Consider the following 24936-nt stretch of genomic DNA (forward strand, 5'->3'; position numbering starts at 1 on the left):
AATACCAGAGTTAATGCTTCACAGTGTAATACCAGAGTTAATGCTGCACAGTGTAATACCAGAGTTAATGCTGCACAGTGTAATACCAGAGTTAATGCTGCACAGTGTAATACCAGAGTTAATGCTGCACAGTGTAATACCAGAGTTAATGCTGCACAGTGTAATACCAGAGTTAATGCTTCACAGTGTAATACCAGAGTTAATGCTGCACAGTGTAATACCAGAGTTAATGCTGCACAGTGTAATACCAGAGTTAATGCTGCACAGTGTAATACCAGAGTTAATGCTGCACAGTGTAATACCAGAGTTAATGCTTCACAGTGTAATACCAGAGTTAATGCTGCACAGTGTAATACCAGAGTTAATGCTTCACAGTGTAATACCAGAGTTAATGCTGCACAGTGTAATACCAGAGTTAATGCTTCACAGTGTAATACCAGAGTTAATGCTGCACAGTGTAATACCAGAGTTAATGCTGCACAGTGTAATACCAGAGTTAATGCTTCACAGTGTAATACCAGAGTTAATGCTTCACAGTGTAATACCAGAGTTAATGCTTCACAGTGTAATACCAGAGTTAATGCTGCACAGTGTAATACCAGAGTTAATGCTTCACAGTGTAATACCAGAGTTAATGCTGCACAGTGTAATACCAGAGTTAATGCTGCACAGTGTAATACCAGAGTTAATGCTGCACAGTGTAATACCAGAGTTAATGCTGCACAGTGTAATACCAGAGTTAATGCTGCACAGTGTAATACCAGAGTTAATGCTGCACAGTGTAATACCAGAGTTAATGCTTCACAGTGTAATACCAGAGTTAATGCTGCACAGTGTAATACCAGAGTTAATGCTGCACAGTGTAATACCAGAGTTAATGCTTCACAGTGTAATACCAGAGTTAATACAATTCTCAGGAAGGACTGAATAGTCAGGAGCTTTTGTCTCAAAAAAGCAAAAGTTCAGGTTGGCTTATGAGGAGAGACTGAGTAGACTGGGGCTATACTCATTGGAATGAGGGGGGGTATTATAGAAACATATAAGATTATGAAGGGAATAGATAAGATAGAAGCAGGGAAGTTGTTTCCACTGGCGGGTGAAACTAGAACTAGGGGGCATGGCCTCAAAATAAGGGGGAGCAGATTTAGGACTGAGTTGAGGAGGAACTTCTTCACACAAAGGGTTGTGAATCTGTGGAATTCCCTGCCCAGTGAAGCAGTTGAGGCTCCCTCATTGAATATTTTTAAGGCAAGGATAGATAGATTTTTGAACAGTAAAGGAATTAAGGGTTATGGTGAGTGGGTGGGTAAGTGGAGCTGAGTCCAAGAAAAGATCAGCCATGATCTTATTGAATGGCGGAGCAGGCTCGAGGGGCCAGATGGCCCACTCCTGCTCCTAGCTCTTATGTTCTTGATATAGGGCTTTCAGATTATGAAATAATTCATTAGGGTAACACAAACAGAAGGTTTCCACCTGTGGGAGACACCAGAATGAGAGACCATCAGTGTAAAATGGCTACTAATAAATCCATCAATATAAGATAAATCCAATGAAGAATTCAGGAGAAACCTCTTTACCCAAAGAATGGTGAATATGCGGAACTCACTCGCACAGGGAGCTGCTGAACTGAATGATATCAATGTATCGAAGGAGAAGCCAGAAAATCATGAGAGAGAAAGGAATAGAAGGATATCCAGAGACGGTGAAATGAAGAAGATAGGAGGACATTCATGTGGAACATAAACACCAGCATTGTTCAGATGGGCAGAATGGCCTGTTGCTGTGCTGCTAACTCTTTGCAATCTTCAAATCACAGTTCTCTGATTAATCTTAAGCTAATCATCATAGAAATCATAGAAACCCTACAGTACAGAAAGAGGCCATTCGGCCCATCGAGTCTGCACCAACCACAATCCCACCCAGGCCCTACCCCCATATTCCTACCCGCTAATCCCTCTAACCTACCCATCTCACGACACTAAGGGGCAATTTTTTAGCATGGCCAATCAACCTAACCCACACATCTTTGGACTGTGGGAGGAAACCGGAGCACCCGGGGGAAACCCTCGCAGACACGAGGAGAATGTGCAAACTCCACACAGACAGTGACCCAAGTTGGGAATCGAACCCAGGTCCCTGGGGCTGTGAAGCAGCAGTGCTAACCACGGTGCTACCGTGCCGCCCCATTTTCATTCTAAGGCCCTATCCATCTGTAAAAGCACAGTCGCAGGTAGTGGGATCAGCAGAGAGGGGTCCAGTCGAGAATCACGACCCCTCACTATACCTGCATTACAACAAAGCATGTGAGAGTGAGGGGACCTTTGCAGGTGATTGGATAGTGACAACAGAAACTTTAAAAACAGCTGTTGGTGTCAGCTGTTTACTGGGCGATTTCTGTGTCTGTACAAACAGACTCCAGCTCCCTCCCGTGCCTACCCAGGTAGCTTTGTGATTCACATCGTGACTCATTCAGATAACTTGGCTCTCTGCCATTTTCCTGCTCTTAAGCGTCGCTCCAGAAAGACCTGAATACTCTGTAATGACATGGACGCCAGACTTGTCCACTAACATAACAAGTGCCAAAGAAACAGGTAATCTTCAAACAGATTCTCAACTCTGTTTTTCTATTGAAACCTCAGTATTTGAAGTTGTATTATGTGAGGAGCCGATGGGGCTTAATTAGTGTTTAGTTGTGGTTTACCTGAATTGTGTACTAACCTTTAAAACTTCTAACCTTTGTTGTTTTACATCCGGCTAAATCTTTTCGAGTTGCTTTGAAAGCTTTTAAAGCACCGAGTTTCACAGATTGGAGGTTTTTTGCATAAAATATCTCATTAACAAACAGAGCAGTCATGATCCACAGTTACTGAAGTGTTCAGGATGCAGTGCTCGGGACTGCACTGATCTGCGATTAATTGATTTTTTAATGCATTAAAAAAAGTTGGGGCAGTATCAGATCTCTCTCTTTGGGGCAGCGCTGTATCCCTCTCAGAGAAATACCATATATCTTGCCTGGAAGAGAAAGTATATTAACATGTCCTTGAGCTCAGAGGAAGATTTTGACCAAAATCCTTTCAGATGCTGGCACACCTGTTGTCTGAATCCAACACTTACGATTGGATTCTAATGTTAGTATTTCAGATTCCCAATTTAATGAGAATTAAAATAACAATCATTGGTTCCGTATTATTAAAAATATTGATCAAGTTCAATAATCTGTTAGTGTCAGTGCCTGGGGTCCAGCACACCAACAAAAGCTTCTCAAACTTTAAGCTGAAGATCCCTTGCATTGCGAATTGTGATTGGATTCACCAACAGCTTTCCGGCATTATTAATATTGAAAGGAATCTATTTAAAATGTTCAGAGTGCAGTCACTGTGCTACAAGGAAGGGAGGGGAATAGGAGAGAGAATCACCTTGTGCCATCTCCATTACGAATATTACCTACTTCCATCTCTATAACATTGCCCGACTACACTCCTGCCTAAGTTTATCTGCTGCTCAAAGCTTGATCCATCAGCTTGTTACCTCTTCACTATTCCAGTGCATTCCTGGCTGGTTGATCTTAGAATCTGCACAGTGCAGAAGGAGTCCATCCGGCCCATCAAATCCTCACTGAGTCTCTGACAGAGCATCCCACCCAGAGCCTATCTACGTAATCCCACGCATTTACCCAATGATCACCCTAACCTACACATCATTTGATTGTGGGAGAAAACCGAAGCACCCGGAGGAAACCCATGCAGACACGGGGGGAATGTGCAAACTCCACACAGACAGTGACCCAAGCCGGGAATCGAACCCAGGTCCCTGGCGCAGTGAGGCAGCAGTGCTAGCCACTGTGCCACCGTGCCGCCCCACTGTGCCACCGTGCCGCCCCACTGTGCCACCGTGCCGCCCCACTGTGCCACCGTGCCGCCCCATGCCAGGTCTTCCACATTATAAACTTGAGCTCATCCAAACTGCAATGGAAAGAAAGGATGGAGACTCTATGTGAAACAGTCACATCACAGACTTAGTGGAGGTTATGAGACACCATTTCTTTGCTTAAAAAAAAGGATAAAGGAAATAACTTGCATTTATATAGCCCCTTTCTCAACCTCAGGAGATTGCAAAATGTTTCATAACCAATTAAGTACGTTTAGAAATATTGCCATGGTTGTAATGAAAGGAACTAGATAATAATGAGTAGCAAGGTGAATGAATGTTTGGGAGTGTTGGAATTGAACTGTCCCATGTATATTGACATAATCCAGCACTGTCTGCACAAAGAAAAACTTTATAAAGACAGAATGCAGCTGGTACCTGAAGCTTATCGAATAACTGACCCAAGCAGAACAATTCTTGGAAAAGAGTTTCTATCTTTATCAGGATAAGCAGTGCTAATTCTGGACTGACTCTCCAGGTGACTACGTTGGGGAATAATCCCAGCATCTCAGTCAGTGAAGAATCACAGTGACACAAGTGGGACATGTCCACTGATGCTGTTTCCTGCTGAGATCTCCCTCACGGCCCAGTGCTCAATAAGCTGATGTCATTGCTGGAGAATGGCTCACATTTGGCTCAGCTCCCCAATCTCCATCTCCCCAGCCACCTCCACTGGCAAGATCTATCAGCAGCCAGTCTCAGTGCCCAGGGAAAGACGGAAATAAGAAAAATGGGGAAGAGAGATGAAAATAGAGAGAGAGAGAGGAAGAGAGGGACAGAGGGAGGGGAGTGGGGGAAGAAGCAAGATTGGGCAGTTGTCCAGCACTGCCTCTCTATAATCAGTGACAAGGGGAGCTATGGGAAAAGCCAGTAAAGAGTTAAAACAAGAGACAGATTAAGAGAGAGAAATTCTGAGAGCAGGGTTGGGCACACATGTCTGTCACTGAGAACTGCCTCAGGCATTGTAGAAATATATTCTGAGGTCATTCTGCCCAGAACCCATAATTTTCCAGCAAGAAAGCATCGCTGGATAGGCCATACCTGGAGTGAAGAGGATGGGCAATGAATGATGAGGCAGCAGATACTACCCTTTGGTGGGTGAAATTGTTGTAGACAGTTTGAGGTCGTGGGTTAGAGGTGAAAATTAGAGCTTCAGGTTGGTCCCCAAACAACCCCTCAACTCATTCCAAACAGATTAAGCGTCAATCCCAAAGGGACAGAGCGCAGTAATGTGATTGTGATTTAGGTTTGAGGTCACCTCCAGCTCTGGAGCGGTTTACTGATGTATGAACTCCTGTTTTTGACATAGTTCAGCTGTGTCTCATTGGGGTGCGATTAGCTCTGATGAAAGAGTAGCACCCACCTTCCTTGTTTGGACAGCTGATAAATTCCACACCAGAGACACATAATCCAGGCTGATACTCAGAGTGCAGTACTGAGGGAGTTAAACTGAGACACCATCTACCCTCGCTGGATATGAAAGGGCCTTTTTCCATTGTGTTCTGAGCCTGATGTTTGTCCAATAACCAACATTATTGATACAACTGACCTGCTCATTTATGAAATTGCTTTTTGTGGGATCTTACTGTGTGCTGACTAGCTGCTGCATTTCCTACATTGTAACACTGATGGAGTTAAAGTCACTATATTAATGCAAGTTCCTCCTTATTACAGTAAAGTTAAAATCCAATTGTTTGGAAGTTCTTGACTGCAAGGCTTCATGTCCACAATGTGGGTAATGAGTGTTAGTATGAAATGTTAATGTTAAAACGGGTGTTGGCTTTGTAAGGAATGTTGGTATTAGAACAAGTCTTCGTGTTGTAATGACTCTGTATTGCAACATGTGTCTGTGTCAGAACAAATACTTTTAACACATGTTGGTGCCATGCATGTCAATGCCACACATGTTATTGTAACATATGTCCGTGCAACGAGAATCCGTGTTGTAATGAGCAAGTTTAAATTCTATTAATCCAAAGTTAGTTTTGGCTGTAAATTTGTTTTTAGAAAACTGTAAACAAGCACTCCAATTCAAGGCTATGTTTCCTACAGAACAGAAACTAAACTTCAGAAAATACCTAACTGGCTTATAAAGTGCTCTCGGTCATCCAGTGAATGTGAAAGGTGCTATAGAGATGCAGGTGTTTTTTCAAGCTGGAAACATCAGCTGACAGCCTGGACCCAGAAACATAGAAACTGGAGCGGGAGGAGGCCATTCGGCCCTTTGAGCCTGTTCCATCATTCATTATGATCATGGCCAATTATCCAACTCAATAGTCTGAACCCGCCTTCCCCCCATATCCTTTGATCCCCTTCGTCCCAAGACTTATAGATTCATAGAGCCATAGAGGTTTACAGCATGGAAACAGGCCCTTCGGCCCAACTTGTCCATGCCGCCCTTTTTTTTTAAAAAACCCCTAAACTAATCCCAATTGCCCACATTTGGCCCATATCCCTCTATACCCATCGTACCCATGTAACTATCTAAATGCTTTTTAAAAGATAAAATTGGACCCACCTCTACTACTACCTCTGGCAGCTTGTTCCAGACACTCACCACCCTCTGTGTGAAAAAATTGCTCCTCTGGACACTTTTGTATCTCTCCCCTCTCACCTTAAACCTATGCCCTCTAGTTTTAGACTCCCCTACCTTTGGGAAAAAATATTGAAAAGATATTCCTTGTCTATGCCCCTCATTATTTTATAGACCTCTATAAGGTCACCCCTCAGCCTCCTACGCTCCAGAGAAAAAAGTCCTAGTCTATTCAGCCTCTCCTTATAACTCAATCCATCAAGTCCCGGTAGCATCCTAGTAAATCTTTTCTGCACTCTTTCTAGTTTAATAATATCCTTTCTATAATAGGGTGACCAGAATTGCACACAGTACTCCAAGTGTGGCCTTACCAATGTCTTGTACAACTTCAACAAGACGTCCCAACTCCTGTATTCAATGTTCTGACCGATGAAACCAAGCATGCCGAATGCCTTCTTCACCACTCTGTCCACCTGTGACTCCACTTTCAAGGAGCTATGAACCTGTACCCCTAGATCTCTTTGTTCTGTAACTCTCCCCAACGCCCTACCATTAACTGAGTAAGTCCTGCCCTGGTTCAATCTACCAAAATGCATCACCTCGCATTTGTCTAAATTAAACTCCATCTGCCATTCGTCAGCCCACTGGCCCAATTGATCAAGATCCCGCTCCAATTGGAGATAACCTTCCTCACTATCCATCATGCCACCAATCTTGGTGTCATCTGCAAACTTACTAACCATGCCCCCAATATTCTCATCCAAATCATTAATATGAATGACAAATACCAGTGGGCCCAGCACCGATCCCTGAGGCACACCGCTGGTCACAGGCCTCCAGTTTGAAAAACAACCCTCTACAACCACCCTCTTAGTTATAACTTAGTTATATCTAATTACTTTTTGGAAACATACAGAGTGGGATTTCACAGCCTCGCTCGTCCCAAAACCATAAAATCCTGCCCGAGGTCAACAAACCTCACCATGGTCTGCCCCTCGCCCACTCCGATACCTGTGGCGGGGGTCGGGGGGCGGGGGGGGTTAAAATTCTGACCACAATGTTTTGGCCTCAACCACTTTCTGTCGTAGTGAATTCCACAGGCTCACCACTCTCTGGGTGGAGAAAGCTTTGGGCTGAGGCTGAGTTGGGAGTTATCTGGGCTTTTGTTTGACACCAGCAGATTCGTACACATTCTGATGGAATCTTAGATTTTAAACTGATATCTGCATTCAGTAAATTTACAACAAAGCTTGTCTTGTGTTTGTGCAGGTGTGAAAAATCTGGAGGAGCCAGTTTTTGATCAGTGTAATCAGTGTAGCATCGTTGCAGATCAACATGTTTAGCGTGAAATCACATTAATAAAAATCAGAACTCGCAGAGAAAAATGTAAACAACTAGAGTCTAGTCTGGTCGCTCTGACTGAATGAAAGCTGCAGCCAGTGCACTGTGCTGACTTTTCGGGATTAATCTCGCTCAGCCATTCCGCCGCAAGCCACAGGCTGTGGTCACGGTCAGTTCCTCTTGGTCACTCCTCAGACGTAATGTCAGCGTTATATCATTGCAATCACTCACCTCAAACATCCATCAGGGGTCTACGCCCCTATTGACCATTTCCCAGGGTATTGCTGTGAAGAACATCAGTGTGTCAGACTCCCGCCCTCATTCAGTAGCCTAGGTCAGTAAGCAACAGCTGATCCATGCAAGTTAAAGAGAGACTTTCATCTCGACAGTCACTTTACCAAAGGGTCTGCCAAAACACTTCACCATCAGTGAAATGGAAGCAAAATACCGCGGATGATGGGAATCTGAAATAAAAGCAGAAAATGCTGGTAAACTCAGCAGGTCTGGCAGCATCTGTGGAGAGAGAAACTTCGTTAACCTTTTGAGTCCATATGACTCTGAAAAAGATTCAAACAGACTTAAAACATTGACTGAGTTTCTCTCTGTTAAATCTCTTCGTACTGAGGCGTGTCCTCAAGAACAACTCAACAGCCGGGCGCCAGGGAACACAGATCTTCATTCAGTTTACTCACTCCACACTCCAAACATTGACTGCCCACTCAGGGCAGTTCCCAACCAGCTGGCCCCACACCCCAGGTCACATGACCCCTTCCCTTAAAGGGGCTATGCCCCAATATACATCAGACTCTGTGCTCAGATGCTGCCAGACCTGCTGAGTTTATCCAGCATTTCCTGCTTTTATTTCTGTGGATGAAGTTCTTTTGAAGTGTAGTCCCTGTTGTAATATAGGAAATGCATGAGTCAATTTGTACACAGCAAGCTCCCACAAACAACAGTGTTATAATAAAGAACAAAGAACAGTACAGCACAGGAACAGGCCCTTCGGCCCTCCAAGCCCGTGCCGACACATGACACCTTCCTAAACTAAACACATTTTGTCTCTACACGGTCCGTATCTCTCTATTCGCTGGCTATTCATGTATCTGTTAAGATGCCTCTTAAACGTTGCTATTGTATCTGCTTCTCCCCCCTCCTCTGGCAGCGCATTCCAGGCATTTACCACCCTCTGTGTAAAAAAACTTGCCTCTCACGACTCCTCGACACATGTCCACACAGGGGAATGGAGACCTGACCACACCTCCCCGCACAGGTCTGTGCCATCTCTGCGCTCACCCTCACCAACCACAGAAGATCGTTGAACATGTTGCAACGTGGCAGCCAGATGTGATGTGCAATGTCGCACCCACTGACCTCAGCAGTCACCTCTGCCCAGGTCTCCTTCCTCAGCTGGGGTGAGGCATTAAGTTCTGGGCAGGCCTTAGCTGGTCACCCAGTGTAATATCACATCAACCAGGCAGTGTCGGTGGGAGCGGGTTACACAGTCGCACCCCCCACACCAGTTTCACACACACCCTGAACGTGAAGCAAAACCCCAATTCTGCCGTGTAGGATCAGCTCATGCCACTTGAACCCTGTGTGGAGCCTGGATGTTCTGAACCAGAATAGTTCGGAAAGAAAGCTGGGGGAAAATTCACACAATGGCTGCGTTTACGCTCTCGGCCTTCAGAATCTGCTGAGGTCACCAATCTTTCATTGACATTACTGAGCGGGGCGGTGATTAAACTGAGGGGAAAATCACCTTCATTCCATTGAGTTTGGCAGGATTAGAGATGTTGGAGATAGAGGAAGAATCATAAAATAACATCTGGCTATCTGGAACTTTATCTCCTCACAAGATAAGCCGTGCCAAATGTCCTCCAGCCAGGCATAGTGCCAGATAACACATTCATTATCCCAGTTGTCAAGGTTACTCTATAAACTGGCCAATATAAAGAGGCTTGTTTGGAGCAGCTTATCTCCAGTTCACCTCCTCTTTCCCTTTTCTATTGACTGTGTTTCTAGTGTCTTCCTGTGCATCAGATTGGAATCCTAGGATGCAACAGCTTGCCTTGGGCAGTGTGCACCGGGGAGGGTGGATCTTACGTTGTTGTTCTGATGTTGTTGGTCATTGAAATTCATAGAATCCTAGAATCCCTACAGTGCAGAAGGAGGCCATTCGGCCCATCGAGCCTGAACCAAGGACAATCCCACCCAGACCCTATCCCTGTAACCAAATGTGTTTGCCCTGCTAATCCTCCTGATACTAATAGTCAACTTAGCACAGCCAACAATCTAACCTACACATCTTCGGACTGCGGGAGGAAACCAGAGCACCCGGAGGAAACCCACGCAGACAGGGGGAGAACGTGCAAACTCCATGCTGACAGTAACCCAAAGCTACAATTGAACCCCGGTCCCTAGCGCTGTGAGACAGCAGTGCTGACCACTGTACCACCGTGCCGCCCTAACCATGGGTTCCTGCTTTGCCAAATCCCCCACCCACCAGCACTCAGATCCACCCTCCTGTGCACAGGAACCCCCTGAGTGAGGGCTAGTTTCAGAGAGCAGAATTGGCGAAGAGACAGTTTAAAGTGTGGTGGAACTGACCTGTGTTAACCGTACTGTCAAGTCGTGTCGGCATCATAGAAGAGTGGAAATATACAATCCTATTGATTTACTTATTCATGTTGTTTGTTTTTTCATGACTCGGAGTAAATGTAACTTTATATTACATCCAGTATGCTGACATTACACTGGGGTGGAGCTCCTGGGGAGGGGGGAATGGGTAACTCCCCATTCAGCTTTATCCCAGCAATCCAAGTACTCAGCATGTCCACACACTGACACTCACTCCCACACTCGATATCCACGCAACCTCTCACCATACATCCATTCTACATCCATCTCCAACATCTAACAAATAAATACCCTGTCCATATGCACACTGCTCTGTCTAATACATCCTTCACATAACCCAATCTTGTCCAGTAATCAGATCCTCCCATGTGCTGCCTAATCCTATCTGCCAATAGAATCACTGGATAATCAGGGAAATCTCTGCCGGCCCTGGCAGGGTCTGTGGAGAGAGAAACCGAGTTAATGATTTGAGTCCATTGTGATTCATCTTTGGACCTTGAAACGTTACCTCTGTTTCTCTCTCCACAGACGCTGCTGGACCGGCTGAGATTTTCCAGCATTTTCTGTTTTTATTGCAGATTTCCAGAATCTGCAGTATTTTGTTTTTGGGGATTGGAAAGGTTCAGTAAGTTGGTTATAGTAAACTTTGCACACTCTCAGGTGACCAGAGGGTCTGATTGGACTCTGTGCATCAATAAAGTTCAGTCCTTTCCAGAGCTATTGACATTGTTCAGTGTTCAGCAAACTTCCGTCACGAGTGTGGAATATCACACCCATTTATTAACCTGGGGATTGACACATCTTCCACTCAGTTGGACTCAGTGCGGTGCAGAGTAACACCAGTAGCTGATGTGTTTGCTGACTGCTAGTTCCATCCCCAGCTATGGACTATCTGGAATGCGCTGCCTGGGAGGGTGGTGGAGGCGGGATGCCTCATATCCTTTAACAAGTACCTGGATGAGCACTTAGCACATCATAACATTCAGGGCCATGGGCCAAGTGCTGGTAAATGGGATTAGGTGGGAGGTCAGGTGTTTCTCCCGTGTCAGTGCAGACTCGATGGGCCGAAGGGCCTCTTCTGCACTGTATGATTCTATGATTCTGTGAGGTTCAGAGATTATGGCCAGCACCACAAGCTGTTAGTCTCCAATCAGAATGTGCAAACATGAACAGCAGCGAAGCATTATAACAACAACTGACATTTAAAGAGCATCCTCAATGTATGAAATGTCCTAAGGTGTCTCGCAAAGTAATTGTCACTGAGCTGCATGAGGAGATATCAGGGCTGGGGACCAAAATCTCAATTTAAGAGGTAAGTTTGAAGGGGACCAGTAAAGGAGGAGAGAGAGGCAGAGAGGTTGAGGAGGGAATTCCGGAGCTAAGGACCTTGGCAGCTGAAGGCACAGATCCCAGTGGTGGAGCAAAGGAAGTTGGGAATCTCTAGAGGCCAGAACTGGAGCGCAGAAATCTGAGAGTATGACTGTGAGTTCTCTCCTGGATGCCTGAAAGTTTCCACCCTGTCTACAGAAATAAACTTACCATCACTTCCCGTAGCAGAGCTGTAGAGACATCCTCCAGACCTTCAGAGAGCTCTGGGCTGGTCGATTGCCAGCTGATCAAATTTCTCCAGATCAAATTTGAGGAGAGATCCACGTTGCAGATGTTTCCAGGTGTGCACCAGTTTTCATGTGTCCACGAGGATAGCTCATTCTCAGCCAATTGGTTGTGTTTGAAGTGTAGCCACTGTCGTGTTTTTAGACAAATAGCAACAATGAGTTTGAAGCTGCAGTGAAGTCAGGACATCGAAAAGCAACGAGATGAGGACGAACATTTCGTAAAGCCTGCAAGGGAGGAATGGGGATGATGGGGGCAAGGGGAGCAGAAGGAGAGTGAGGGGAGAGGAGGTGAATGGGGTGGGAGGAGGGTCAGCCTCTGCGCTGACCCAGAAGATAACCTTTCCCAGTGATTGACATGGGGCTGATCAGCCCAGCAGCACCTTCCCCGGGAAAGCAGCAATGGAAGCTGCCAATGCCACCCGTCGATCTCAGCAACAATTAGGAAATATTCCTGTCCTGATCGCTCCAACTGCCCGGCTGCCCAGATAGTTTTGTGAGGGGTGGCTTTGCCAGTGGAGTTGGTTTGAGAAAGAGCCTTTGGCGTTAAATCCTGCAGGATTCCTCCAGCGAATCCTGCCTTTCTCCAGTCTAATCACAAATCCTCCACAAAAGTCACAGTGGCCAATAGAGGGGACACCTCGCTGGGGTTTAAAGGCAGATTGTTAGATTGTTTGTGGCTTCTGAGTGTTTCTATTTATTGATAACTATCAGCAGCTGCAAATCTTTCTGTCAGCCTTTGGAAGATGGAGCTGGCAGCCGACAGGGAACAACACGAGTTTCTAGAGCTCCTACAATTGGCCAAAGCTCAGGGATCTCACAGGTTCAGAATGTAGGGAGCGGTTATTGAGTGTGTTCAAACAGATTCACTCCTGGGAGTTAAGCTGGTGACTGGGGAGCGAGTTTATACTGATCCAGTTGGAGCAAGGCCCACTGCAACACATGGTTCCAAAGTACAAATTCCTCAACCTTTTCAAATATGTTAAAGATAAAAGCATTAGGGTGTAAAGTTTCCAGCTTTGCCAGCCCCCTCCCCGGGCTCTGATTGGTGCATTGAGCTGATCATTAGACCCTGCGCAATGGCACCCGCCACTTCTCATTTTTTTATACCCACAATGGAAGAAATGATTGGTTCAAATGCTGGTGATGTTTGAGGGACAAATATTGTCAGGGACACAGGGGAAACATGCCAGCTTTAACATTCAATTGTACATGTGGACAGCTTACTGCGTTAACCACTCACCTCTGACAGTGCGGTACTCCCTCAGTACTGACCCTCTGACAGTGCGGCACTCCCTCAGTACTGACCCTCTGACAGTGCGGCACTCCCTCAGTACTGACCCTCTGACAGTGCGGCACTCCCTCAGTACTGACCCTCTGACAGTGCGGCACTCCCTCAGTACTGACCCTCTGACAGTGCAGCACTCCCTCAGTACTGACCCTCTGACAGTGCGGCACTCCCTCAGTACTGACCCTCTGACAGTGCAGCACTCCCTCAGTACTGACCCTCTGACAGTGCGGCACTCCCTCAGTACTGACCCTCTGACAGTGCGGCACTCCCTCAGTACTGACCCTCTGACAGTGCGGCACTCCCTCAGTACTGACCCTCTGACAGTGCGGCACTCCCTCAGTACTGACCCTCTGACAGTGCGGCACTCCCTCAGTACTGACCCTCTGACAGTGCGGCACTCCCTCAGCACTGACCCTCTGACAGTGCGGCACTCCCTCAGTACCGACCCTCTGACAGTGCGGCACTCAGTACTGCATTTTGGAAGGTTTAATAAAGATAGCAAATATACAGTAAATGGCAGAACCCATAAGAGTATTGATAGGCAAAGGGATCTGGGTGTATAGGTGCATTTAGAGACACAAGGACTGATTAGGGACAGTCAGCATGGCTTTGTGAGTGGAAAATCATGTCTCACAAATTTGATTGAGTTTTTTGAAGGGATAACCAAGAAGATAGATGAGGGCAGTGCAGTTGATGTTGTCTACATGGACTTTAACAAGGCCTTTGACAAGGTACCGCATGGTAGGTTGTTGCATAAGGTTAAATCTCACGGGATCTCACGGGATCCAGGGTGAGGTATCTAAATGGATCCAAAATTGGCTTCTTGACAGAAGCCAGAGGGTGGTTGTAGAGAATTGTTTTTCAAAATTTAGGCCTGTGACCAGCGGTGTGCCTCAGGGATCAGTGCTGGGTCCACTGTTATTTGTCATTTATATTAATGATTTGGATGAGAATATAGGAGGCATAGTAAGTAAGTTTGCAGATGACACTAAGATTGGTGGCATAGTGGACAGTGAAGAAAGTTATCTCCAATTGCAATGGGATCTTGATCAATTGGGCCAGTGGGCTGACGAATGGCAGATGGAGTTTAATTTAGACAAATGCGAGGTGATGCATTTTGGTAGATTGAACCAGGGCAGGACTTACTCAGTTAATGGTAGGGCATTGGGGAGAGTTACAGAACAAAGAGATCTAGGGGTTCATGTTCATAGCTCCTTGAAAGTGAAGTCACAGGTGGACAGAGTGGTGAAGAAGGCATTCGGCATGCTTGGTTTCATCGGTCAGAACATTGAATACAGGAGTTGGAATGTCTTGTTGAAGTTGTACAAGACATTGGTAAGGCCACACTTGGAATACTGTGTGCAATTCTGGTCACCCTATTATGGAAAGGATATTATTGAACTAGAAAGAGTGCAGAAAAGATTGACTAGGATGCTACCGGGACTTGATGGATTGAGTTATAGGGGGAAGCTGGATAGGCTGGGACTTTTTTCTCTGGAGCGTAGGAGGCTGAGGGTTGACCTTATAGAGGTCTATAAAATAATGAGGGGCATAAATCAGCTAGATAGTCAACATCATTTCCCAAAGGTAGGGGAGTCTAAAACTAGAGGGCATAGGTTTAAGGTGAGAGGGGAGAGATACAAAAGTGTCCAGAGGGGCAATTTTTTCACACAGAGGGTGGTGAGTGTCTGGAACAAGCTGCTAGAGGTGGTAGTAGAGGCGGGTACAATTTTATCTTTTAAAAAGCATTTAGATAGTTACATGGGTAAGATGGGTATAGAGGGATATGGGCCAAATGCGGGCAATTGGGACTCGCTTAGGGGTTTTAAAAAGAAAGGGCGGCATGGACAAGTTGGGCCGAAGGGCCTGTTTCCATGCTGTCAACCTCTATGACTCTATGACTCTACACAGGTCACTGAAAGTGGCAATGCAGGTGGAGAAGGTAGTCAAGAAGGCATACGGCATGCTTGCCTTCATCGGCCGGTGCATTGAGATTAAAAATTGGCAAGTCGCACTTGGAATATAGTGTTCAATTCTGGTCGCCACACTCTGAAGGATGTGGAGGCTTTGGAGAGGGTACAGAAAAGATTTACCAGGATGTTGCCTGGTATGGAGGGCATTAGCTATGGGGAGAGATTGGAGAAACTTGGTTTGTTCTCACTGGAACGACGGAGGTTGAGGGGAGACCTGATAGAAGTCTACAAGATTATGAGAGGCATGGACAGAGTGGATAGTCAGAAGCTTTTTCCCAGGGTGGAAGAGTCAATTACTAGGGGGCACAGGTTTAAGGTGCGAGGGGCAAGGTTTAAAGGAGATGTACAAGGCAGATTTTTTACACAGAGGGCGGTGGGTGCCTGGAACTCGCTGCCGGGGGAGGGAGTGGAAGCAGATACGGTAGTGACTTTTAAGAGGCGTCTGGACAAATACATGAATAGGATGGGAATAGAGGGATATGGTCCCCGGAAGGGTAGGGGGTTTTAGTTAAGTCGGGCAGCATGGTCGGTGCAGGCATGGAGGGCCGAAGGGCCTGTTCCTGTGCTGTAATTTTCTTTGTTCAGCACTCCCTCAGCATTGACCCTCTGACAGTGCAGCACCCCCTCAGTACTGACCCTCTGACAGTGCAGCACTCTCTTAGTACTGACCCTCTGACAGTGCAGCACTCTCTCAGTACTGACCCTCTGACAGTGCAGCACTCCCTCAGCACTGACCCTCTGACAGTGCAGCACTCTCTCAGTACTGACCCTCTGACAGTGCAGCACTCCCTCAGTACTGACCCTCTGACAGTGCGGCACTCCCTCAGTACTGACCCTCTGACAGTGCAGCACTCCCTCAAATATACACTCAAATGGTGGAGTGAGGATTAGACCACTGACATGCAGTCTCAGAGGTGACAGTGTGTTGTATGTTTTATTTGGGTTGGCTGTGATTATCTGCTGTATCAGAGGGTGATGGATATTAAAAGGCAGTAAATGAGATCATTTAAAAATTGCTCAGAAGGATCAAATTCCACCAGGGAGACAAATGGAAGTCAGCACAATTCCTGAGAATGACTGTGAAGTTTAAACACCCTCAACACGTGGGGTTCAGAACGAATCCAATATCTTGTCCCGTTGCAATTGTCTTTGTAATGTCATGGACTCTGTATCAAGGATACATCTGACACCAAAACTGTCATGTGGTTTTGTTGGAAGTAGTTATGTCTGTTCAGGTTGCAAAAAAGCATTAAATACGTGATTAGGTTGGCTTCCAATATTGGCAGCCTTTCTTGGAATAAAATGCTTGAGGTGCTGCTTCCTGCATTAATGTTAAAAAACAGAATCAGCGACTGAAAAGCAATAAGCTGCTGGTAAATTCCTGCTAATTGAGGCTAAAATTCCCCAAATCTCATCACCTCCCAGTCCCAGGAAAGTATTCCAGTACACGTGTCCCGTAACTGATTGGGGGAATGAGTGCCTCAATCCCAGCTCCCATCTTTGCTGTCCTCCATGATGAAGGGAATGTCCCTGCCTCCCGGCCCCCACCTCCCCTGATTCCCTCCCCCTCACGACACAGGCTCTGCTCTGTTTTGGGGTTGGGAAGTGTGAAGTGGTTTTTGTTTAGTTAGCGTTTACTTCCCGCTTATCCCCGAACCCTTCACCTGGTTCAGTTCCACAATGTCTGACGTTTCGATTTCCTACTACTCCTCATAGAATCCCTACAGTGCAGAAGGAGGTCATTCGGCCCATCAAGTCTGTACCGACCACAATCCCACCCAGGCCCTATTCCCATAGCCCTCAATTACCCTAGCTCGTCCCCCTGGCACTAAGGGTTAATTTAGCATGGCCAATCAACCCAACCCGCACATCTTTGGTCTGCGGGAGGAAACCGGAACACCCGAAGGAAACCCACGCAGACATGGGGAGAACGTGCAAACTCCACACAGACAGTGACCCAAGTCGGGAATTGAAGCCGGGTCCCTGATGCTGTGAGGCAGCAGTGCTAACCACTGTGCCACCCATTCTCATCACATTTCTCATCTTGGGGAGTGGTGGCTAGGCAGTCATTTTACACATAGCAAGATCCCACAAACCGGAAAGTAATGAATAACCAGCGAGTCTGTTTATTGATGGAAGGAGAAATATTGTCCAGGACACAGGGGAGCACAGCCCTGCCCCTCTTCTGAGATTGATCCGGGATCTTGTTCATCCAGGAACCAGGATATTTTTGCACAGAGGTTTGTCTGGGTGTGGGGCCTGAACCCAGAGTGTATTTTCGAAGTGGATAAGCTTGCTTGAGCTGCAGGTACTTTTAACTTGGCTGCCCTTTGCTTTCCAAACCTCTTTTTCCCCTCAGTTATTTCTGTGATTGTGAATGATCTTTATTTCACTCAGTGGATTTGGAGTTCCAGCCGTGTCTATCTGACACCGTTTCTGGACAGCTGACCCCTGTCAGGAGTCCCTCGGAGCAACTAGTCCCTCTTGCTGACCCTGCTGTGACCCGCAGACAGACCCAGCCTAAGCTCAGCATCAAAACACAACCACCCAAATTTCTACCCTCGTATTTCCCATTGCCCAACAGGGAAGGATCAGGAAAAGTCTCTAGAATTTCAGACCTTCCTTGAAGATTTCTCTGAGGGAATGCACAGTTAATTCAGGGTTCTGGTTGTTCATCAGCCTGGGAATCCTCACACTGTGCGTAGAATCATAGAATCCTTACAGTGAAGAAGGAGGCCATTTGGCCCATCTAGCCTGTGCTGACTCTCCAACAGAGCATCCAACCCAGGCCTTATCCCTGTAATTCCACATATTTACTCCGCTAATCCAAAATTACTCCACTAATCCCAGAGTACATAAGGAAGTGGCCCTGGAAATAGTAGATCCATTGGTGGGTATTTTCCAAAATTCTTTGGACTCTGGAATAGTTCCTACAGAACTGAAATGAGGAGAAATGTCTTCACCCAGAGGGTGGTGAATGTGTGGAATTCACTCCCACAGAATGTAGTTGAGGCCAAAACCTTGTCTGATTTCAAGAAGAAATTAGATATCGCTCTCGGGGCTAAAGGGAGCAAGGGATATGGGGGGAAGGGGGGATCAGGATATTGAATTCGATGATCAGCCATGACCAAGATGAATGGCGGTGAGAAAGCTCGAAGGGCCGAATGGCCTCCTCCTGATTCTAGTTTCTATGTTTCTAACCTACACATCTTGGGACACTCGGGCAATTTAGCATGGCCAATCAACCTAACCTGCACACCTTTGGAGTGTGGGAGGAAACCGGAGCACCCGGAGGAAACCCACGCAGACACGGGGAGAACGTGCAAACTCCACACAGACAGTGACCCAAGGCCAGAATTGAACCTGGGTCCTTGGTGCTGTGAGGCAGCAGTGCTAACCACTGTGCTACCGTGCCGCCCAAAGAATGAAGAAATGAAATTATGAACTTTGAATCACAGAGTTCCACAGCACAGCAAGAGGCCATTCAGCCCATCATCTTATGTTGAGCACTGTTTTAGAGTTCTTTCCCCATGCACTAAAATGGCCGGCTCGACCCAATGCAAAGTCTTGGCTTTGTTCAGTAAAAGCAAAAGAGTATCACTCGTCTCTTTCTGTAAGACCATAAGACCATAAGACCAAAAGACATAGGAGCAGAATGAGGCCACTCGGCCCATCGACTCTGCTCCGCCAGTCAATCATGGCTGATATTTTTCTCATCCCCATTCTCCTGCTTTTTCCCCATAACTCCTGATCCCCTTATTAATCAAGAACCTATCTATCTCTATCTTAAAGACACTCAATGACCTGGCCTCCACAGCCTTCGGCGGCAAAGAGTTCCACAAATTCACCACTTTCTGGCTGAAGAAATTCCTCCTCATCTCTGTTTTAAAGGATTGTCCCTTTAGCCTGAGGTTGTGCCCTCTGGTTCTAGTTTTTCCTACTCGTGGAAACATCCTCTCCATGTCCACTCTATCCAGGGCTCGCAGTATCCTGTAAGTTTCAATAAGATTCCCCCCTCATCCTTCTAAACTCCAACGAGTACAGATCCAGACTCCTCAACCGTTCCTCATACGACAAGCTCTTCATTCCAGGGATCATTCTTGTGAGGCTCCTCTGGACCCTTTCCAAGGCCGGCACATCCTTCCTTAGAGATGGGGCCCAAAACTGCTCACAATACTCCAAATGGGGTCTGACCGGAGCGTTATACAGCCTCAGAAGTACATCCGTGGTCTAGTATTCTAGCCCTCTCGACATGAATGCTAACATTGCATTTGCCTTTCTAACTGCCGACTGATCCTGCACGTTAACCTTAAGAGAATCTTGAACAATGGCTCCCAAGTCCCTTTGTGTTTCTGATTTCCTAAGCATTTCCCCATTTAGAAAATAGTCTCTGCCTCCATTCCTCCTTCCAAAGTGCATAACCTCACACTTTTCCACATTGTATTCCATCTGCCACTTCTTTGCCCACTCTCCTAACCTGTCCAAGTCCTTCTGCAGCCCCCCTGCTTCCTCAATACTACCTGTCCCTCTTTCATTCCTTTCAAGAACTTTCATTATTGAAGGAAAAGGACTTTTAATCAGCGACGTACAGGTACAAACACACAGGGATAATTCTGTGAACCTCAGTGTCATTAGACAGGGGCTGGGTGGAGTTGTGGAGAGTGCAGGTTTCAGTGTGGCAGCTATATCCTGAAACCTTCGCTCCATGCAGATGCTAAGATTCCCCTGACCCCTCTTACTCCTGGACAGGAAGAAACCCATGTTTTAATCTCAAACAGAATAAAGTCTGCAACAAATAAAGAGGAGTACTGAAGAGAGAGAATTTCGACTGCAGTAAATCATTTTCTGAGTAAGTTTGATTATTTTAGTGCGAGTGATATAGTTTTTAATGTGTTTATCGTGCTTGTTTTTCTGACTTTATATTCATTTAATTTTATGTCTAAATATTCATCTCAGTCAGGAATGAGAATGTGCCAACCAATGTGATAAGTTTAGTTTGTGGGATTTCATTGGTTGCTTTCCTGCAGAACCTTTCCTGATCTTTATTTCAATAACTCTGCTCAGTGAGTTCTTAGCAGCTCACAGCTGCGAGATATGTGATCCTACATTTCTGCCAGATGTGACTTGGTTCCATGTACATTTATTGTGGGGCCCGTTATACACAAGACTTTTAATTATCTTGATAATTATCCTATTTTATCATTAAATCCTCCTGTGCAGTTTCATATTCCTTTGAGGTCTTCCTGCTTTTAACTATTTCTAGCGTGCTGGTGTCTGGTCCACTACTGCTGGGGTTTTAATCTCCCTGTGAGCTATTTTTACTGCTCTGGTAAACACACTTGTGTTCAATTCCCGTCTGTGCTATTTTGATGTTACGGTTAGGACATGTTACAGCCTAGGGGGTAAAAGTTATCTTTCTGCGGTCTAGTGTCTGCCAGGAATGTGTATTACAAAATTGCACTCCCCTGGTCTACAGATTCTCTCTCTCTTAACATAAATGGTCAGAATGCGGAGGCCTGAGTGTCGGAAAGTTTTACAAACTATGCTCCTGATGTGAGTCAGAATCAGAAGGTTCTAAACCCTCTGACATTAACCCCAGGTGTGGTCTGGTGAATCTCGTTTGCACCTCCTCTCAATGTCCTTGTGCAATTGATTTGTTTTGTCAGTTGCTACCCTGCAGTGCGCCGGTCCATTAACATACAGGCAACTATGGCAGCCAAATATTCTTTCCTGCCATCTATTCAGCAGTCCATTCTCCATTGGCTGATTCTCAGTTCATGTTTAGCATTGATACTTAATTCCCTGAAAACTACAGGTCAATTGGTCAATGCGTGTGTGTCTCTTTTGAACAAATATCTCTTTTCCTCCGCAACCTTGTGTTATCTTCAAACCTGAACATTCTCCTTCTGAACCTGAAGAGGTGGAAGAGTCAGTTATTAAGGGGCACAGGTTTAAGGTGTGAGGGGCAAGGTTTAAAGGAGATGTACGAGGCAGATTTTTTACACAGAGGGTGGTGGGTACCTGGAACTCGTGCTGGGGGAGGTGGTGGAAGCAAATACGATAGTGACTTTTAAGGGGCGTCTGGACAAATACATGAATAGAATGGGAATGGAGGGATATGGTCCCCGGAAGGGTAGAAGGTTTTAGTTCAGTCGGGCAGCATGGTCGGTGCAGGCTTGGAGGGCCGAAGGGCCTGTTCCTGTGCTGTAATCTTCTTTGTTCTTTGAAATCAAAACAGAAAGTTCTGGAAGTGTTCAGCTGTTTAGTGAGGACGTGCCAGAAGAGCAGGATTGGTAAATTCTGATGTAAGATGCAACCAGAATTGTCTGAGATTTCATTTCTCTTCACTGTCCAGGACACGGGGCGGTGAGCTCTGAAACCACCGAGCTGGACCCAACTGGAGTTTCCAAACTCCAGAGTAATCATGTCCACACAGTTTGATATCTTGTGTATTTCTACAAGGTCTCCATTCAGACACCTCCTCAGTTTCCTTGGAATTGCCTGTCACTCCATCTTGGGATGTTGTGACCACAGGAAGAAGAAAGATTTGTGTTTCTATCACACATGACACCCCAAAGTATTTTGCAGCCAATAATGTACTTTTGGCGTGTATTGACTGTTGTAATGTAGGAAACAGAGCAGCCAATTTGCACAGAGCAAGTTCACGTTCTGGAGCCAGATCCGTAGCTACAAGTTTCAATGAGCCGTGTGGCTGCTTGACCCCAGTAGCAAAGACCAGCGGCTGCTCTGTGTGACAGTCTAAACATGATGTGGAGATGCCGGCGTTGGACTGGGGTGAACACAGTAAGAGCTTTAACAACACCAGATTAAAGTCCAACAGGTTTATTTGGTAGCAAATGCCATTAGCTTTCGGAGCGCTGCTCCTTCGTCAGATGGAGTGGATATCTGCTCTCAAACAGGGCATACAGAGACACAAAATCAAGTTACAGAATACTGATTAGAATGCGAATCTTTACAGCTAATCAGGTCTTAAAGATACAGACAATGTGGGTGGAGGGAGCATTAGGCACAGGTTAAAGAGATGTGTATTGTCTCCAGACAGGACAGCCAGTGAGATTCTGCAAGTCCAGGAGGCAAGCTGTGGGGGTTACCGATAGTGTGACATGAACCCAAGATCCCGGTTTAGGCCGTCCTCATGTGTGCGGAACTTGGCTATCAGTTTCTGCTCAGCGACTCTGCGCTGTCGTGTGTCGTGAAGGCCGCCTTGGAGAACGCTTACCTGAAGATCAGAGGCTGAATGCCCGTGACCGCGGAAGTGCTCCCCCACAGGAAGAAAACAGTCTTGCCTGGTGATTGTCGAGCGGTGTTCATTCATCCGTTGTCATAGCATTTAGCCTCTGATCTCCGGGTAAGTGTTCTCCAAGGCGGCCTTCACGACACACGACAGCGCAGAGTCGCTGAGCAGAAACTGATAGCCAAGTTCTGCACACATGAGGACGGCCTAAACCGGAATCTTGGGTTCATGTCACACTATCAGTAACCCCCACAGCTTGCCTCCTAGACTTGCAGAATCTCACTGGCTGTCCTGTCTGGAGACAATGCATAGAAAGAAATCCTACAGTACAGAAAGAGGCCATTCGGCCCATCGAGTCTGCACCGACCACAGGCCCTACCCCCATATCCCTACAGATTTAGCCACTAATCCCTCTAACCTATGCATCACAGGACACTAAGCGCAATTTTTAGCATGGCCAATCAACCTAACCCGCACATCTTTGGACTGTGGGAGGAAACCGGAGCACCCGGAGAAAACCCACGCAGACACGAGGAGAATGTGCAATGTACACATCTCTTTAACCTGTGCTTAATGCTCCCTCCACTCACATTGTCTGTATCTTTAAGACCTGGTTGGCTGTAGAGATTCGCATTCTAATCAGTATTCTGTAACTTGATTTTGTATCTCTGTGCACTGTTTGAGAGCAGATTTCCACTCCATCTGACGAAGGAGCAGCGCTCCGAAAGCTAATGGCATTTGCTACCAAATAAACCTGTTGGACTTTAACCTGGTGTTGTTAAAACTCTTACAGTCTAAACAACCAGTCACCAGGGATATTGTGCCACTGTTGTGGCTGTCTCGGTAACTCACACAAAGGAAACAGATACAAAACCAAGCAGCAGAAACCTCTCCCATTCTCCTTGCATAATGACTTCAATCAGCCCATTGAGATTTGGCCAATTGGAATATGAACTCCTTGATTGAGGCGGGTCAGAGCCGTGGGCTGGTTAGCTCAGATGGTTCGAGCGTGGTGCTAATAACACCAAAGTCGCGGCTTCAATCCCCGTACTGGCCCAAGGTGGTTACCTGTGTCTGGCCCAAGGTGGTTACCTGTGTCTGGCCCAAGGTGGTTACCTGTGTCTGGCCCAAGGTGGTTACCTGTGTCTGGCCCAAGGTGGTTACCTGTGTCTGGCCCAAGGTGGTTACCTGTGTCTGGCCCAAGGTGGTTACCTGTGTCTGGCCCAAGGTGGTTACCTGTGTTTGTGGACACTCATGTTGTTCATGCTGTGCTCGATCGAAATTTCACAAAAATATGTCCTTGATTAAGGAGTCAATCAGGGAGTCCTTTCCTTGTATTTAACGGGTGTGTCAGTTCCTCTGGCACTCCTGAGGGTAGACTGCTGACTGATAGCACTCTGTGTACTGCGGTTGGAATTGTAAATAAAGGGATTTTGGTGAAGGGACTTCTGCCTCTCCAGACTGTATCCACCTTGCCTCCCTCCCACGTGGATACTTCACGAGGGATTCACATTCTATCCTCTGTGAGAGAGATGGTGCTAAGGTCAGGGGGTCACTGACACCAAAACATCTACAAATCCACCCCCACCCCGCCGCCCCCCCCCCCCCCCCCCCCCCCCCGTCCTCTCCCCTTCCACCCACCCACTCACTGTCCCAGAACGCGAACCTGAACAAATCCCAGGGCTGAGTTTCGTTGGGTTTGGGCAGGGGGTGGGGTGGGGGTGAGAGTCCTGGGACACTGTAACACCACCAGCTTACTGGAGGTAATTGTGCTTTTCTGAGCTTGTTGCAAAGTCTGACGGCTCTGACAGAAGGAGTGTAAAATGACTCTCTCCGTAATTACAGTCTAAACATTCACACCATGTGATTTGCACAACATATTTTCAAATCTATCAGGCCTATTCACGGCAGACACGCCAACATGATCCTATGATGAAATGTTGTTCTTGGCGTGGAGTCAAACACCGTGGGAATGATGTTTGCTTGGGGCATTAGGAAGAATTTTAACCCTGTCCTGCCTTCCTCAGACCTGGCTGAATTGCCCCTTTTTCCCCAGACAAATGAAAACAGCATGAGAATTGCAGCCACTCTCAATTCATCGCAAGACACTCAGCAATATCAACCTGCTCTTTTAAACTTCTCTCTTTGATATTTTTACTGGATTGCGCTATGGTCTTCGAAACTTCAACACTCCCTATTTCAATTAGACTTTGAATCAAAAGAAGTTTTTTTGGTTTCTGTCACTAACCCTGAGTTAGTGGCTTCTTCTGAGTCGGGGTGGCACAGTGGTACAGTGGTTAGCGCTGCTGCCTCACAGCGCCAGGGACCCGGGTTCGATTCCCGGCTTGGGTCACTGTTTGTGTGGA

General features: G+C 46.4%; 1 protein-coding gene across 1 annotated transcript in view; it reads left to right on the top strand.

Moving 5' to 3' along the window:
* The first annotated feature begins 2524 nt into the window (after positions 1 to 2524).
* Positions 2525 to 24936, top strand: part of LOC144500814 (growth factor receptor-bound protein 7-like) — a 102953-nt gene continuing 80541 nt past the window's right edge. The window contains exon 1 of the mRNA XM_078224283.1: positions 2525 to 2591. Coding sequence (XP_078080409.1) covers positions 2540 to 2591 — 52 coding nt within the window. The 5' untranslated portion in view covers positions 2525 to 2539. The remainder of the gene's footprint in view (positions 2592 to 24936) is intronic.

This window comes from Mustelus asterias, chromosome 11, assembly GCF_964213995.1.
Source record: "Mustelus asterias chromosome 11, sMusAst1.hap1.1, whole genome shotgun sequence".
NCBI lineage: Eukaryota > Metazoa > Chordata > Chondrichthyes > Carcharhiniformes > Triakidae > Mustelus > Mustelus asterias.